The sequence below is a fragment of the Necator americanus genome, chromosome X, assembly GCF_031761385.1.
Source record: "Necator americanus strain Aroian chromosome X, whole genome shotgun sequence".
NCBI classification, from domain to species: domain Eukaryota; kingdom Metazoa; phylum Nematoda; class Chromadorea; order Rhabditida; family Ancylostomatidae; genus Necator; species Necator americanus.
The window spans coordinates 31,256,892-31,275,145 of NC_087376.1; the positions used below are offsets into that span (position 1 = coordinate 31,256,892).

At 37.7% G+C, this 18,254-nt stretch overlaps 1 protein-coding gene across 3 annotated transcripts in view; it reads right to left on the reverse strand.

The window, feature by feature from the left end:
• Positions 1 to 8,515: 8,515 nt before the first annotated feature.
• The window catches only part of RB195_026047 (uncharacterized protein), a gene marked incomplete at both ends in the record, with an annotated part of 31,646 nt that continues 21,907 nt past the window's right edge, over positions 8,516 to 18,254 (reverse strand). Inside the window, 5 exons of one of the 3 annotated variants that reach the window (XM_064214420.1) lie at positions 8,516 to 8,597; positions 10,871 to 10,954; positions 13,909 to 14,024; positions 15,426 to 15,499; positions 15,592 to 15,636. In XM_064214420.1, the coding sequence (XP_064070301.1) occupies positions 8,516 to 8,597; positions 10,871 to 10,954; positions 13,909 to 14,024; positions 15,426 to 15,499; positions 15,592 to 15,636 (401 nt within the window). Of the gene's footprint in view, positions 8,598 to 10,866; positions 10,955 to 13,908; positions 14,025 to 15,425; positions 15,500 to 15,591; positions 15,637 to 17,127; positions 17,195 to 18,254 lie in introns of those variants that run through there. The other 2 variants (XM_064214421.1, XM_064214422.1) reach the window with 2 other exon arrangements.

Sequence of the window (18,254 nt, forward strand, 5' to 3'; positions counted from 1 at the left end):
GAAATTATTTCTTCTCTTCTTTTCACGCCCTCATCATTCTTCTGTCCTTACTTTCCTCTACACAATATCTTATTTACTAATGTCTGGAAATGCTCAAACGATTATTTTCTTCAACTGATTGTTTAACTACTTCCTGAGCGTAAAAAAAGTTACATCAACATTTTGAAAAGTATGATGTAGTCTGGGTTATCCTAAACATTGCCCCATATTAAGAAGAACCGAGCGACGATAAACGTTAGGAAATATTTTCTGAAATAACGAGGTATTGATATTGTATCCAGTTGTCTATTTTAACAAACAGAAGAGTTCTAGGATCTACTCCACCAGAAATCACTGCGCATCAATGTGTTAATTTTTGCTGCATGTAGTAGGTGTTCCCACACAAATCGAATCGCGCTTAGCTCATTTTATACATGAATATTTAACAATAAATAAATAAATAAACAAATAAATAAATGTAAACAAAAATAAATAATATATATATATATCAGTCGAGGTTGTAGGATGGTATGAAAATTTTGGCTTTTTAATGGGGAAATCTTCATATTCGGAATGGAATATATCTAGGAATAGCTAGTCATTTGGATTAAGACATTGAAATTAACTGATGCTGTTGATTTTAAAATTTGCGACAAAAACTAAAGATGGGTGTGTGTAAGAAAAAAAAAGAAAAAAGGAAAAGAATGAAAATCGTTAGAAGCGTGAAGCGTTAGAATTGCTGTTAATTTTTTAGCCTCATATACGTATAGACAAATGTGCAACGCTGTTTTGCAAAATAGTTTTTCTACTTTTTAGTTAATTAAAGGAAATTACTGAGCATGTATTATGGATAACTTCGTATTCTAGGAGAAAGCAATCCGTTTGAGAATCGTACAAGGATGAAGAAATGAAGTAAAGCAGACCATTTCGATAAACAAAATTTTAATTGCTTTTTTGTTGTTGAGGCTAATATCATGAGTTCCGGTCGATTCGCAGAATTTTGCTTGAACGTTATGTACTTCTCATAATTTGCTGTTAAAATGCCTAAACGAACGCTATCCGAAAAAGAAGGAACTCAAAATTGAAACTTCCTTAACGTGTTAGTGTGAATATGTGAGAAGTGCATATCTGACAGCATAGAAAAACAAAAGCTTGTGTAAGTCTTGTAAACAACATGTAAAATGAGATTTTCCACGAATGCTGAGGACAAGCGAGAAACATATGTACATATACACAATCGAACCAGGAAATGTCGGACTTCATGGGAAAGAAGTTGAACAAGCTGCCACTAGGATCTCCTATAGAAGACACTGGTCCGGCTCGATACGTTCATGCATTGTTTTCTTCGACCACCACTAACTAATGTCAAGCGCCGCTTGTTATCGTCGAAAGCTGGACGTAACGTAGTGAAGTTATGAGAAATAATGACACAGATTATAACTATACGAATGAAAATTCTGATAACAATGTAGTACGTATAACCTGTTACAATGCGACTACACTACCGCTTAATAAAACTGGTATAAAACCTATCCAGAATTGCTGCTTGGCGGCTAAACTCCAAGAAGAACCAATTTGAACAAAAAAAACTCCAAAAATCGGCCGCAATAGATGCTCCACGAAAAGTAAACTGAGATTCCTTGAAGCAAAACCCTCCACCTCTTATACCATCACAAGAAAACTTCGAAATCACATCGACCGAAATCAGTTTTTGTAATCTCACATTTCCGTCTTTTTCAAGTAGAAATTACCCCCATTTTTAAAGAAAATGCAAATGGAGAGTTAATATTAAGTGTACATTTATTTCCTTTTAAATGCAACGTACTAAAAATTTCCTCTTAACAGAGGGAAGAAATAGAGGAAATGACGAATTTTTGCGCTCAGCCTATCCGTAGAAAGTTTTACTATTTACGTAATACCTCCAGAAGCACACGAATTGGTAGGATTCAGTCCGGAACCGATTCTTACACGTCTTAACTTCCATGTAAACAAAGGAGGTCTCCTTCATATATCAGGATCCACATACTCCCAGTCGTTAGTCGGATCGATTACACACACTAATTTAATTTATTGTTTTGTCGGTTATATAAATAGTATCTCCTATGAGTCAAATCCGATTAAAATCTCAGACCAAAATTTTCAGACACGAATAAAAAACTATGGCCTCCGTAAGCAATTTTAAGAATAAAGGTAAGAGGTTCACAAAAACTCAGCACCAACCCACTCGTTGTGCTATTGACCTCCTACTAACCAGTCAACTTACACTTCTTCGCAAATGAATTACGGATAGAAAAAACGCTGGATTAACGTCCCCGCTGAACAAACGCTGGTTTTTTTTTTTTGAATGAAAGGAACGGTAATCGACGTTCGCTGTCCAGTAATTCGTTTTTTTTAAACAACAGATGCAATTAACACTTCGGTTTTGAGTATATTCTCCGTAGTCAAAAATTCCTATAATTTATTCGATGGTGTCATAAATTTATAGTTCTTACGTGCGCGCAGATTTTTGTGGATACAAAATTTAATCGAGAACTTCGAGATTAAGTCGAGATGAAGAAGAAATAGTTGATTGAATATGTATGCTTAAAATGTGAAAAGACGAAGAGAAAATCGTGTTTCTCACAACTATAGCAACGACTACAATGTCGTGTCGTTTTGCAGCAAGCACCTATAATCTTCAAAAGTGCCGCGTAAACGACGTAATTGCTCCTGGCTTTGGCTATGTAGAAAACAACAATAGATTGCTGAAATGAACAACATGCTCCTGGTCCGAATTCCTTCAATCAAGCAATGCTGTGCAGCGGAGCCGGTATGGATCATTGAAATATGAGGAACGTGATGGTTGCAGCATAAAACAGCTGATTAACAGGGGAATATCACTGCAATTTCTTCTTTTTTGAAAAAACACTAAACCTCTCGGCAAAATCTGGAAACGGATCACCTGCACATTGCATTGCTTCATTTCGGTTTATCAACGAATGTTACAATTGACCTCATCGTTATAGATTAATAAAAATGAAAAAAAATCCACTGTTTCCTTTTTTGAAAAAAAAAAACTTTTTGGAGTTATTCGTAAAAGAACAACACTTGAGAAACAAATGACAAGTCTAATAAAAATTAATTAATTTGAAGATATGTATGTGTAGGCGAACACATAACACTTAACATTTACGCAAAAGTTCATGGCAAAATCACATTAGCACTTCTTCAGCTTCAATCGGGTTCCACTTAAATAATTATTTATGCGCAAAAGGTTCAACAACAACCATAAGATTTGCGAAGAAACCTTTTGATCGGTAAAAACCCAAAAAGAGAATTTCTCAAAATAAAAACCATCCTAAAGTAAAATAAACGTAGTTTGCGAGAATTACTTTTTATTTTAAATGACACAAAATAATGGGAAAACAGAGAGAGAGGAAGGAGATCCATCCTGATAAAATTCTTCAAAATTCATCAATTTTCTTCTATTCTCATGTGCACTTCGCATCGTTTCGATGGGAAATCCTACCATTTCTTTCCTCCACTATACACTTAATGAGTGTGTAATTCCACATGAGAACGATTTTTTTTCTCCAGACAATCTATCCAAGTGGGAATTATTCTAGACGAAGGTACTTTGGATGAATGGGCAAACGAATAAAGAGAGATATGAATTCTCTTTGATTAAATCCGATAAAAAAATCTAATGAAACCTAATTATGTATTTTTCGTGATGTGTGAGTTAGAGTTTACTGGCTGAAGTATAAATTTAGGAATGTAAGCAGTTGAATTTAAAAATGAGGAGAAATCCTTCAGTTAACAGGTGATAATCGCAAAAATCTCTATCGGTTGATAGATCACATAATTAAAACTGATTATTTCAAATCGATATTGTATAAATTAATTTTTGAATGAATCGTTTGAACATAAAGACTAAGAATATGGGAGTAATTTTAATTACATAGCAACGCTACAAAATAATAACCAGAACTGCTTGCTGTGGAACCACGGATAATTTTCATTCGTAGCATATTACCGTATAGTCAAATTGAAATAGTCCCTTCTCTTTTTTTTTGCAATATGGATATTGTATGACGCTGGCACAACTAATTCTATAATTTTTTTTCCATACACTAGCAAAGTAACGTAAACGTGACTACAATGAATTGTATTCTTCTTACAATATAACTACCAATAAATTGAATAATATAACAACTTGTTCGTTCCTTTAATTTTGTAGTAGTCAAACAAATAACAATGATTTCTCCTCATTTTCTTGAAGATACGCGGATAACTAAAAAAACGACCGTAAAACAACGATAAATGAATTGTGCACTTTTATTTACACGATAAAAAAGGCGTCAATTTAATTAATTCCCTCCTCGAACTGTGTCATTAACAATGCTTCTTTCCAGCTCCTTTGATAATATGAAAGCTACGACGAAGGCTTTGAGTTAAAAAAAAAGTGGAACAGGATGATCCATTTCTGTCATTCTCCCACCTACATAAGTAATCATTCCATTCATGGTCCAATTTTACCAGAAGTAACTAGTAACGAAGAAGGTGCAAATCAACATTTTGAGCTACTTTTCATATCCTCACCTCCTCCACCTACTAATTCTGGAATTCTGGACTCGGGTAATCTCTATCTATTGTAAAAGGGAATAATGAGCGGGTGAAAATGCTGTTTTAGAGGTGCAGCCATAAAAATGGAGCGAGACTACTTCAAATGTACGATATTAATCTTACTACTCTGTACTGAAGGACAGAAAAGAAACTATGAAGAGGTTATCAAGGCGCTGCTTGCATCCTCAGTACTTTTTTGTTTGAAATAAAAGACTATGTTTATTTACGTTCAGCCTCTCGAGAACAAAACACGACTCCGACTTGGAGAAGTTCATTGAAAGCAAACGGAAAATGCTGTTGGTATTTTTTTAAATAACAAAATTGTACTTTATAGTAGACAATTCTTTAATCAATAATTAACTAAATAAATTAACACTACACTAACATCAAAATTACAATCCCTGTGCTCAATTTTTGCTGGGAAAACCGAAGAACGTGAAACGTTATCCTTGGAAGAACAGCTCGGAGCAACGCACATGGTTAATGAGTTAGAGCTTTGTTTAGAGGCAATGCAACGTCGAAATGTCCAGCTAATTACACTATGCCCAGGATATGGAGTACAGATGAACGGATGAGGTAATCGGAGCGTCTTCGTTTAGACAGCTTAGACACCAACGAAATAAATATGCCATGTGAGCGCTTCAAATTAGATTATTTATTTATTTGTTTACTTATTTATCTACATATTCGAATGGTGCAAAAAAAGGAAAACCGTGTTTTGTCCGAGTCATAACAAAAAGAAAAAAATCTGCAATTAATTTTTTTTTGCTAAGAAAACTCCCGTAGTTCTCGTGGCAGGTAGATAATTCGTTCGCCTCATAGAGTAGTTGATAGGACCTCTCGTGAGATCATTTCACGCTAATCCAGAACGCTTCGTTATACATAGTAATCCGCCCTAATGTTCATCACATCCGAAAAATCGAGAAAAAAAAACACTTTCAAAGCGGGAAAGATATCAATTCTTGACATAGACGGTCATCTGGAAATCATACTTACCGTATCGCTCAACTACTATACCGTAAATTTACTTCAAGTCTTATTAGCTATTCATAAATACGCAGACAAAGGTGAAAACATATTTCCTAATAACTTTCAAGAGTGGGCGGAGATTGCACGGAAACTCAACATTGAGTCTAACCAAGCATAAAAGTTTTTCAACATCTTTGTTGACATTTATCTAAGCATTGATGTACGATAATTGGATGGAGTTAGTTCAAAGCCAGGAAGCAAACGGTAAGTTCTATTTCACAGTCTTGAACACACTTTGTATGTGAAAAGTGGAATATGCAACCTCGATTGACTTAAATTTTCTCTCATCTGCCTCAGTTTTCCACGTGAAGATCTGTTGGTACTCAAGAGGTGGTTCCTGCCGCTGATTCCCTCTAGGAATATGTGATAACCGTAGGAAACGATGAGTCTCATCGGAATGAGTTATAAGTTAAACGCTGCGGTAGTGGCTAACAGCTAACTGGCTCTTTTCAACCACAACGTTGCATACTCGGTGTATTTCGATTTGTGTAACCTTTTTGTGTGTCTTTTCGCTCCTGAAATATGTATGTAAGGAAAATCCGGATTGGATCTAACGTAGGTCACTTCAAAAGCGATTAAAACTCACATACACAAATCCTAAGGGGGAATTTTTTCAGGTACATCTTTATGGCCTTTCGGCTTCATGTCACATGATTGATAACAGAAAAAGAGATAGCTGCCATACCAACCATTCTCGAAAATTTCCAACATTCAAGGAAATCTTAAAAAACTACCTTTCAGGGAGAACCACATTTGTTTCAGTACTGTTGTGAGACTATTCATCGAATTTTGTTGTAGTTTGTAGATTTTAGACTGCAAAAATGTTTGAATTTTTTCACTGTATCATGAACTTACAGGATTTTGCTCCTTTTCGTCAAAAAACAAATCGTCAAGTTAAAAACATTTTTGGAGAATCAACGTAATTTGTGTCGTCATACTTACTGCAAAACATTTTTTCGTTCGTATAGTGGAGGATGAGTGTCAAAAATCGCAAATTCCCTCCGCACATTTTAAATGTAAACGTAAATTTTTGAAAGCTGACGCCACGTCCATAAAAAAGTGATTAAGGGGGAAAAATAAATAATATTGGATGAGTCTATTACAGAGATCATCGGGATTCTTACGCAAAATGATTCTTTCAAATTCTTCAATAATTTGTAACAGGATAATTATAAGTGTGATTATGAACAAACAACGTCAGTTGCCCAGTTTATTTCGAATAGTTTTATTTTTCACTTAATATCGTAAAACATTTTCAATCAAGTGCTTTAGAGATCTCAACCAACTTGAACTGACGTTGTGTGTGAGATAACACAGATTGGTTCAGCTTGCTACACAAAATGACAACTAATAAAATCTCATCAGATAATTTCCAACATTCAGTTTACCTTGTGCTAATGAATTGGAATAAAAAAGAATAAAGGATGAATCTCTGGCTGCTAACTGCTCTGTGATATTAATATTAATGCTAGTAATAATACAATAATAAAATGATAATATTTTGGCGTTAATCAATCCGCTTGTGATCCGCCACCACGTTCACTTCAATTCAGAAACGTTTGAGGTTCACGAACGTGTAGCTGGCCTATACAATGACTTGCGGAGGCTAGCCGATGTGTCAAGTCAGTGTTTCTATCCTCCCCGACAAGTCTGGTACCAATCTATCGACCACGGAGGGATGAAAGGGTTGGTTAGCACTAGGGCGTTTTTGAACCATCGACGAGGCGACCACAGCGGACCTCTACCTCTTCCGATTACTCTACACTCGCCCCTGCGAATTGGAATCACCGCAGCCAAATACCATGGTGACTATGATGTACCACTCAAAAGTGGGTTTGAATCAAAACAAATAGGTATTCTGGCACTGAGATAGAGTTGAACAATATCAAAATATGACGCATGGGTAACTGCTCTGTGATATTCATATTAATATTAGTAATAATACAATGATAGAATGATGGTAGTGTTTTAGTAATGGAATTTTCTTTGGTTACAAAAGAACTGTGAATTTGGAGCTGGACGAACTCTAATAGAGCCGGATATGGTAGTGCGTACAACAGCACAATTACGCAAAGGTAATTTTTCCGTGGATCCTAGCTAAGAAAAGCCTGTAGAAAACTGAGTCCAGCTTAGATAAGAACAAGTATATATCCCATAGTTTCACAACATAAATAATAAATAGGAGACTTCTAATCAGAAATGAGTGGATTCGCAAAAATAGTGAAAAGTAAGACAATACGTATGTCAAAATTACGTAAATATACATTATATGTACATATAAAAACATATTTCCATAGGTACAGGTGCACCTCAAAACCAAGAAAGGCTTCTATGCACAAAAACTAAGGCAGCAAAACGCATCCTCAGAATTCACTACTCCATACATCCTGACGAGTCCAGAGCAAGAAGATTCGGAGGATCAAGCCGAACCTATCGTCTTCATTTTCTTCTTGCAGTTGGCTATGAAAACAAGGAAAACACGTTTAAGTACAGTATGGTACAGGATGGTATGGAACGAGAAAGAAAATCAGTTGGTTTTTTGGTTTGCGCGAGGACATACAACAATTTCGGGATGCCCACTAGTCCGAAGGCTGGGTCGTTCGCTACGGCGGCGATGCCATGTAAGACATGGATGCGCATATTTACGACGAAAGACGAGCAGGCTGAGGCATAATGAGGTGGGCCACCGTACAATAAAATAGGGATCGAGCGAGCAAGTGGCACTTGAAGCGGGAGCATGAACGATGTTTAGCTGAACGAAGGCGTCGCGCGAGCACCTCCATCCATAATTGATGCCGGCTCTTCTAAACGCTCCTTCAACGCCGCCATTATGCGACTCGGCCACCTCCTCACTTTGTTCTCGATCGCTGAAATCGTCGACCGTTTTCGGAACGATTGAAGGTCAAAAATCGTTTCGTGAAAGAGCTTGGAAGAGAACACCACGCGTTGTCTCAGTGCCTTCAAGTAAACAGTCTAACGTGTAGCTGCACAATAAAGTATAGAGTTTCATCACAACTAATTAGTGCCCTCGGTCACCATTTCATGACAAAAATACTGGAGGATGGCACCCATACATCAGTGTAACAGTTTAAGAGAGAACCCCAGAACTAAATCCTAGAATATGGAGGGAGGAAAATGAGCAGAACGATTATAAGAAGAGACATCGATCCAGTTTTATGTAATAAACAACAGATGCAAATTCAAAGAATCAGAACTACGCAGGTGTTTATTCAGAAATTCTAGATCGCCTTGTGAATTCCGTCGGAATATTCCCTGTCCCTGATCCTATTTTTATTGCTGCTGTACATGCAATAGAGAATTGTAGAGATTTTTGATACATCCAAACATACAAAATTTTATATAAAAGTCTTCGTTGTAAAATAATAAAATGTAATTGTAAGACGAACAAAGTTGTTGACGCTCTGTAGCTGGCCTTAACGCAAATAGTAGATTTAATTATTACAAAGTGCACTAATAAGAACCTATGAATGACAGTTTTCTCACACCGAGGTCTTTTTAATGTCGAATGTTGATAGAAACTCAATGCAATTTAATTACTCTGTCACGATGTACGATGTGGTTGACAGCCTCTGTCTGGTGATTTTCTTTGGAAAATCTCCCAAAACGTTGTCCTCAATCTGTAAAGTGAATAAGGCCTTATGTTTCCGCCACACATACATTCTGACTATAGCAAAATAATTATTTACATTTGGACTTCACCAACAATCAAAAAAAACGCATTTTCTACTTACGAGATAAAATTTCCCGTTATTCGTATGGAATTTTGTGAAATCTCTAGGAACTGCTTTGTTAAAGTTCCAATTTTCTGGTATATTTCCACAGGAATTCTGTTAGTGAAGTGTAAAAAAATTTAGAACTAAAAAACTTAAAAGATCTCAAAATTTAAAACTTGACACTAAAACTCAGAGTAACTCGAAAAAAAAGAAACATTCTCCTCCGCAATTTCAAGAATGAGCTAGTTCTCGGGAAAAAAAGCGGGAAGAATTGTCACAGATGTGCTGAAGGGAGCGGGTCGGACTTACGTATGTATATCCTCGCGTCTTGAGCACGCGAAAAATGCTCGTCAGAAAAAGTGACATCGCTACTATGTAGTGAAAAGCGGACTGCACTGTGAACAAAGCTCATATACATCGTTATTTTAAACATAAATATGCCAGCGTTCAGTCATTAGCATAAAAAAGAGCCAGGAGAAGAATTTTGAGAGAAAAAGAATAACGAAAAGTGAAATGTTGTATTTCTTCCCATATCTCAACTTTTTCTCCTAAAAATTCTATTGTGAAGAATTTCGTTTCAACGTAGAAGCATTGAGGGAGATCATCCTGAAAACGTGCGGTACTTCACTCATACGGTACTTCACTTATATTTTTGAAAAAAAAAGTGTTTTTAATTATAGTAGTCACCTTTTCAAAATGACAATTAACTTGAGCAAGTGACATTTCGGCAAAAAGGTTAACATGGTGAAAATTGATCAACAATGCTCAATTACCCAATAAATTATATAATTGTAACATACAGAAATGAAATTTCTTCAGTCTCCATTAAAAGTCCAAAATAAAAGTTCATTGGATAAAATATCACTATTTAAGCTAAATTTTAAGCTTCTTTCATAGAGAAAAAGAATTTTTCAGTGGTCTAAAATGTTTCCCACATATCTTTATGCACAACTGCCTACTCTGTATGACTACACTTAGTCCGCCAACGCTGAAAAACCAGCGCAACATTCGTCCGTTAGAGACTCGCTCCACATAAAGAGCACATGAACTCGAAGAAAATTTTAAAAATATACTTTTTTTACTTTTCTTCCTAGGAAAGAGAAGAGCAACAGTCTTTAGTAGGATGAAGGAGCAGGTATGCAGGAGGAACTTTGCTGTTCCATTTGAAACATCAACAAAAGAAGAAAGTTCACGCAAATTGAATGCTTGAACAGATTGAAAACAAATAAAGTAAACTAAATTTGGGAAAGAAAAGAAAAAAAGTCACATTCTTAGTAAACCAGGAAGTTCGCGTGTGCAGCCAAGCAGTACAGAGTTAAGGTGCTCTCTTAATCTTCTATACGCAAATTCTGGTAGAGGGAAAAGAGTTCTACATCCAACTAATAACAGTTGGACCTGGAAAACAAGTACAGACAATCCTGAAACTCTATCTGTTTAATAGAGACGATCCTCCAGGTTCTCGGTCTACATTCTCACTACCCAACGTATTCTTTAAGACTCTAGTGCAAATATTTTCGACTCACTGACTCGGCGATGGTTGTCGATTTGCCTCTTTCATTCTCGTCATCAGCAGCGCGCATGTTTTGTGGTCGCTCACGTCAACAACTCTGAAAAAAAAAGAATTATATTTTTCATAAGTTCACGCTCAATGAAAGCTGTGGACGATTCGCCGTACTCTAACTGCTAACGCAGTTTACGTTCTTAATTAGGCGAAATTGCCTTTGGTTGTCCCTCGATTCGTGGATTCGTCTCGAAGGAAAGTAACGCACCCATCATCGAGTATGCCAGTTGCATGTAAAATGAACTCTGTTGGTGAGATGAGCGCTCGGTCGACTTTTACTTCATTTTCGTCCTCGTCTTCACCTTCCAACTGTTTATACTCGTTGTACACCATTATGTTCCCTAATCCATGCCTAACTATAAAAGCTTACTCAAGTATGCACTACGATACACACAAAATCACAAGTAATTGGAGATAGTCACTTCGTTGTATCGGCGTTGTGTACGAGAGAATGAATGAAAGTAATTAGCAACAATAAAAGTGTAGGTTTGTTGCTCGCAAACTTGAAATAAATCCCATTTAAGCAAAGTAAACCTTCTTGTTTGAGAAGGAATATTTATCCAGTAGCAGACTAAAATGTAGAACCTATAACTTTAACACTTCTAAAAATTAGGGAAATAAGATAAGAATAATGCCGTTCAGTCTCCTTTAACTAGCTCGGTAAATGGTACTGCTCTTAGAAATAACTTAGAGATATTTTCTTTGTTTATACGTGATAGCAGATGCGTAAAAAAACCTAAGCGTGATCTCATTCCGACATTCGCAAGACATTTTCTTGTTATAATCCAACAAAGCAATTTTTTTTCGCTTTGATAGAAAGACAAAGACTCATTTCCACAAAAAAAGCTTTTAATTCAACCAGTTGGATTTCAATAGCAAAGGAACAATATGTTAGCGTTTCAAAAAAAAGAGGGACAACTCTTGAGTTACCACGGTTTTACAAGCGTGGTTATGCGAGTTCTTTTAGCAGAAATCAAGTACTTAAGGATGCACAAAGCAACTGAAATTAGTCGCGCCCTCTAATTGATTGAGTGTTTTATGGATGCAGTAATGAAACGGGCGCTATAAGTAGTCGACAGTATTTGTAGTCAAAGTAGTCAAAAGCACGGAATCTGTTTCAATTTTCGTCTCACAAATCGCTTCACAAATTCTCGGCATTAGAGTTCTCCAAGAATTAAATCTCCTAAATTTTAAACATTGTTGCATTCGTTAGGAACACATTTGAATTCGATTCATCTAATCATACACAATCACTAAATTATTTAAACATGTTCGAGAGGAGAATTTTAAATCTTCACAGATCGACTGCGTCTCCAGAAATCCGTCAATATTTTCCTTTTTTTGTGTGATTAACACAGAGACGACGATTAATGGCAGAAATTTTACAGGAATTTACAGGGAAGTGAGTAAAAAATCAGTGATAAAAAAACAAAATTACTTTAACTACACTATATGAGTTGGAGACGTTTAAAGCAAGTTTAAGGGAGCAACTTCTTCTCGTTCGAATCTATTTACTACTTTAATTAATACAGAAAAATGAGCTTTTTCCAAAAAAAAAACTACTCAACAAAAGAAGATTTCTGGTTGTCTCTAGTCCGATTGAATTTGATTTAATCATTCATAATTTTCCAGAAAATCCGTTGTGCACTCGAAAAGTAGCGAACAACATTCAGTATATTTTCAGTTGTAAATACAATTGCAGGGAATTGTAGTATAAAAAAAATTGACGGCCATCACAAATGAAAGACTGTTTAGAGGAAAGAATGGAAAAATGAAAAGAACGTGGATTGTTTGCTGTCAAAAGATTGGAGCTGGTAGTGTAGTAGTGGGCGAAATCAATGAATTTCGAGCGTCTTACGCAGGGATTACTGAAAATCCTTGACTTTTGTCGAATGCTTTCACTTTTGATGCGCAGATGCTTTATTTGGTATAAGCCAACGCTTTGCTCTTTTCCGACATAAAAGTGGCCAATTTAAGGACATTTTTAGCAGAACATGGATATATTTAGCTGCTCTACCACAGCGTTCTTTCGTAGCGATCATAGCGAGTTTGTTCTTCCACGTGTTTGTTTGCAGGTAGACAACGAAACACCACTTGTGTTGGTCCTTTTGCACTATTTGCTTGGTTTCACAAATCAGGCCATTCAAGGGAATAATGAAATATACGACTTATTCGACTCAGTGCTCCCAAGCGCATTCTCGAATATCCTGGACAAGTTCGGTTAGACGGACTAGATAAGAAAAACAGAAAGCTTTCGGACCGGAAATATGAATCACTCATAGACTTCAGCATAAAAATGTCTGTATTTTGAAGGTTGGACTAACGGGAACTCTAATGATCGTTATGTTTGAGAAATAGGTACTGATCTTCGGAGATGTCGGAAAAAAGAGAAATTCTGGAAGACTCCAAACATTTGTTGAGCGCAAAAAAACTAACTCGATAAGTTACAACGGCAATTAATAAAGCCACCCTAAGCAAAAACTTGCTTAATCACCACTTTTTCGAATGAACAGGAAATGTAGGGACATTCCGGGATCATTGCCTTCGAAAAGTACTGGTTAAGTAGAAATGACCTCTGATATGAAGCTTTTTAGAGTTTGAAGATCTTTTCAATTTTTTTCAAAGCTAATTTTCTGGAATTCTAATGCCTCAAATCTAACCGAATGTGGTGTTTTCAAATCTAAGGTGTACAAGAAAAGAGAATCCAAAATACATACATCGCTGACACGGAAGCGGAATGAATCGGATTACCTCAAGCACTATGCAAGAAATGAGATCAGAGTAATAAAAAGACGTGAGACCTTGGACGGAAGAGAGCAAAACATAAGAGAGCAACAAAAACAGCTTCCGACAACGTTCTCCTCACACCACTCCCTAATACTCACTTCTTATGGATGACAAATTAATCAAGCTGAAACAGCGGATACTTTCATCAGGCACTCGCCAACGAAATGAACAAATAAAAATGAGCGTAGAGCCGAAAAAAAAAACGAGGATAACCTTCTTCGAACAGGACTGCTGAACTGTCGCTCCTCCTCAAATGTTGAGGAGCATGATGATGAGGCTTCCAGGGTCCGCGGTGATGTGTTTGGATGAAGTGATGCTCTTCGAGCTGCCTAAATTCATTCAACTCACTGAACCCAACCAAACTTATTTACTGCTAAGCAATATCAAATACGTTGTGATACGAATTCACTTGGTCTCCCTGATTCATGGAGGAGAAGAGCGGAGATTTATGCTGTGGCTCACATGACGTAGACAGTAAATAAGTGTTAGAAAAGGAGAACAGGATCGGGTGCATGCCAAGGATCCGCCCAAATTGGAATGATTACCTCCGGGTTGTTTATGCGATGACTCGTGTATCAAAACCGCTTGATACTCAGCGCATCCAGCTGGCAAAGACAAGACGGTTCTAACCGAGGTGAACTGGGATTTACTACAATGAGTGAGTGGGAGGCAAGGTGAGCGCGTTCTTGCCCTTTCGTGCAAGGCCGTCTAGGCGCAAATTTATGCAAATTCACTCAGTACCAACGATGAGGGACGAATTAGGGAGCGACACAAGAGCAGGCGTATGGATCTGATCATAACGTCGTGACCAATCTCCACGCTTTGGTCTCATCGCGAAGTTCAGCGCATGTAGCACGACTCGATTAGTGCCGTAGGCGACGGATAATAAGCTAAATCTATGCTGTTCATAATTGAGACGGGAGAGGAAGAGTTCGAAATCGGTTTCCTCTCCGCATGACCTGCACTCGATTCTTTGTCAGCAAAAATAGTGGTGAGCTCTCATCCACGAATACGCTGGTCCTCAACCGAAAATAAGACCTCAAGTGTTCGTGTACGCATGCATGCAGTGCTCTACAAATCGAATCCGCAGATACTCCTGTTCGCTTGAAGTTCATCACTTCCCATTTCAATCAAAATGATTCATTGCAGTGAAGGTCGTGAATTTTGTCGCAGACCTTTCTTGTTCAAAAAATATCATAATAGCTCTTAACTTCTTCATTTGTCAGATCCTCCCTCTCAAATTACTCTTTTTTACAACAGAAACCACTAATACGCGCCAGGATATTGCGGATATTCCGGAGGTTCAGCCTAAGGAGGCAATCAATGGCTCATAAAAGCGGGAACACAATGGCAACGACCAACAAGAAACTCGGGAGGTAGGACCTCTTCCGGAAAATCGGCAGATAACGAAAGATGCAGGAAGCGGTTTAATGGAGAGCGAGGAAAGAGAGAGGAGTGACGAACATACACATACGGCAGAGGTAAGAAGGGGACGACTGCAGAAAAAAAAGAGAAGCGCGCAAAGGTACGGTAATAACAGGGGACCCGCTGATAGGCTCGGATAAGTGCATGAGAGTCCCATAGATTTTGTGCACGTTACAATTTAAATGAAACACAAAGTGTCAACTAGTGTTTCATGAGATCTAAAAAATGAAATGCATGCACGCATATTCGTGCAATGAATTTCGTCTGAAATAATGATATGTGAAAAGCAATGTGAAACCTCATACCTCAAGCACAGCGGAGGGAAAGTCGAGTGACGGACGTGATCTACTCTCAATTTGCTTTGAATGTCGTTGGAATGCTGAACGAAGATCAATTATTTAATCACTTTTTTTAAGCTAACAATAAACTAGAGGTAATGACTTCAACAAATACATACGAAAACGTAAGTACCTGGTGGTGGCATTCCGTCATCCTTACTTTTGCTCCGGTTCGGTTCTGAAATTCAGATTGAGGTCATCATTGCAACCATATTTTAATTTGAAAAGAAAAAATGCTCGCCAAAACTCTTGGATATCCAGAATCCTAGATCTTAATCCTATCTCTTGGATACTAATCCCATATGAAATAAGACAAAATTATCTAACATAAATGTATTTTCAAACAACCATCGTTACTGAAAGCTCAAGAATCGCCACGTTCAATAACGAAAATTCTGCTACGTTTCGCTTAAGACAGAAAAAAGCATTCCATTCATATAACAAAGTAGATAAGAAACATTTCGCAATTCTAGGTGAATCCAGAAATTGTTCGGTTTTTTCCAGCATTTTCCAGTAGTAGCAAGTTGAGTCAGCTCATCTCGAGTTGATTGAAGCAAACTTTTTCTCACGCCTGAGTTTTTTTTTAAATTCCGAAGACATTTAGGCAAAATCAGGCGTAAGATATAATTTGAAACAGAAAAGTTTCTCCTAAGTCATCCTTCCACAAAATTAGACACATTCGTCGCTGAGATGCTCAACGTAATCAGAGAGTGATGTTATCCTAATTATGAGCTGAGGGCTCATTTTTCGTGCCGCCACTATCCACGCACAACCTCGTACGCTAGTAAGCATGGATCGTAGAGACGAACTTCTCCTTGTGCTGCTGGATCTTGAGTGTGACAGAACGAGCAGAGGCTTCGGCGCAAACTGAACGCTTCGTGTGCGATGCATGGATGTGCGAATCATGACGAGCCGATAGCGGCGAAACGTTTGCAACGAGGATTCAGGACGGGCTCACATCGTCTGGGTTTCAATCGACGCCCGTTTGAATTCGTCAAGTGTTTGTTCACAACGAGTCCATGAGCCAGCACATTGCGAATCTCGGATTAACGGCTGCGCCAAGTACTCAATATCAGAGATTCTTAGACATCGACTGAAACAATGATTGGTGTTGAAGAATTGACAGAAAAGAAGAACGAAGGAAGGTAGGGTCATCGAGAAGAACTAAACATTGAATTTATGAGATGGATAGAGTTTCAGGCGTTTTTCTGTCGCTCGCTGGTTTGCTTTACGTTGACTTTCGACGACTTCATGACGTGGCAAAAGTTGAGTACACTTGATGTCCTTGTTGTTGAGTGGTGTGCTGCTCCATTTCACGCCTCCTTCGTTTACGACATTCACACCGACCACCTACCGAGCCTTATAAGTTGTGGAATGAAAACTGCCAACCGTAGAAAACAACGTTACGAAGCTTAGAGACTGAGCTCTCATCCGTCCTCAGTTCTTGCATAACGCTTCTAGTGTCTCTCAATGCTTTTCTTCTCCTGGACGTTCGCACACACATAAATAAATCGCGTTTGGTGACGTCAGCAGTCAGAGAAGATTTCAAAAGCCACAGCCGCAGTTTCTAATTTTCACGATCATCATCTATGATCTTCTGTTTTTCGGAACGAAAACCATCGCTTAACGGTATTGCGATATTTTGTATGGTTTTAACTCAATTTTATACCTCTGCTTTGCTTTGGAGGCGGAGCGAGTGATTGGCGCCGCCAAGCAAACGCACGACCAACCACCATCACATCTGTAAAAGAACGCAGCAGTTAATAAAGAGTTGCACAATTCACAGGAAGAGATCCAGCGAAAAAAAAGTGCTCTTAACCAAACATCACTTTGCGTAAAGAGAGATTGAGAGGAAGCTTCGTGGGTTTTTCTTTACTTCTCTCCAAGTAGTAGAAGTAGCCGGTGGTTACACGATTCGCGAAAGAATGCGGGAAAGGAAAAACGATGCTTTCACAATACTCTCTGGTTAGTTAAACCAGTAAAAATCCAGAGCTACTGCAGAAATGTCTCATATTCCTTATGAACTGATCATTCCAGGCGATCAGAAAAGGGTATGGTCTAGAAAAATCAGCCTGATAAAACATATAAGATCAAAAACACATTTTTTTATGGCAGTGGTATTCCAATCAAGCAGTAGCTATTGCACTGATCGACAAAAGTAAGACAGTAAGGAGGGAAGGATCCATCAAACAATAACTGGGAACACATTTTTGGTGCAACATTTTCCTGAACATATCTTAGCAGGTTACATTTTCATGTTGAAAATCGGCTTGAGAGAATCTCCTTACGCATATTCAAAGATTAATGCGATTCTGAAAGTGAGGTTCAAATTTGTGGAAGCACAGATGATGAGCTAGAATTAGTCATATGAAGGCAAACTTTTTACCGATTCCAGTAGCACGTGACTGACGAAGTGCTGCGTGGAAAAACTACAATACATACGTGTATGTATAAGAAGAGGACATTTCGGAGTGAAAAGCAAAGTAACGGCTGCTAAGCCTGCCAAATATGCTGAGAAACTACTGGAAGAGCCAGCAAAAATGCTAATCCTGAAACTCATCCCCATTCCCCTGAAGTTGGGATCTCCTTTTCTGAAACTCGCACTTTCAAGTTCTCCTCACTAATAGGACCTATTTTCACACAATATGGCAAATATTTTCGCATAAAGAAAGGTACTTTACCACGTTAGACATTTCATTCGCAAATCCACAAAAATAAGATCCATAAAACACCTTTAGTTGCTGCTAACAACGGGAAATTTCTTCAATGATTGATGAGCTCTTTGTTCCTTTTGTA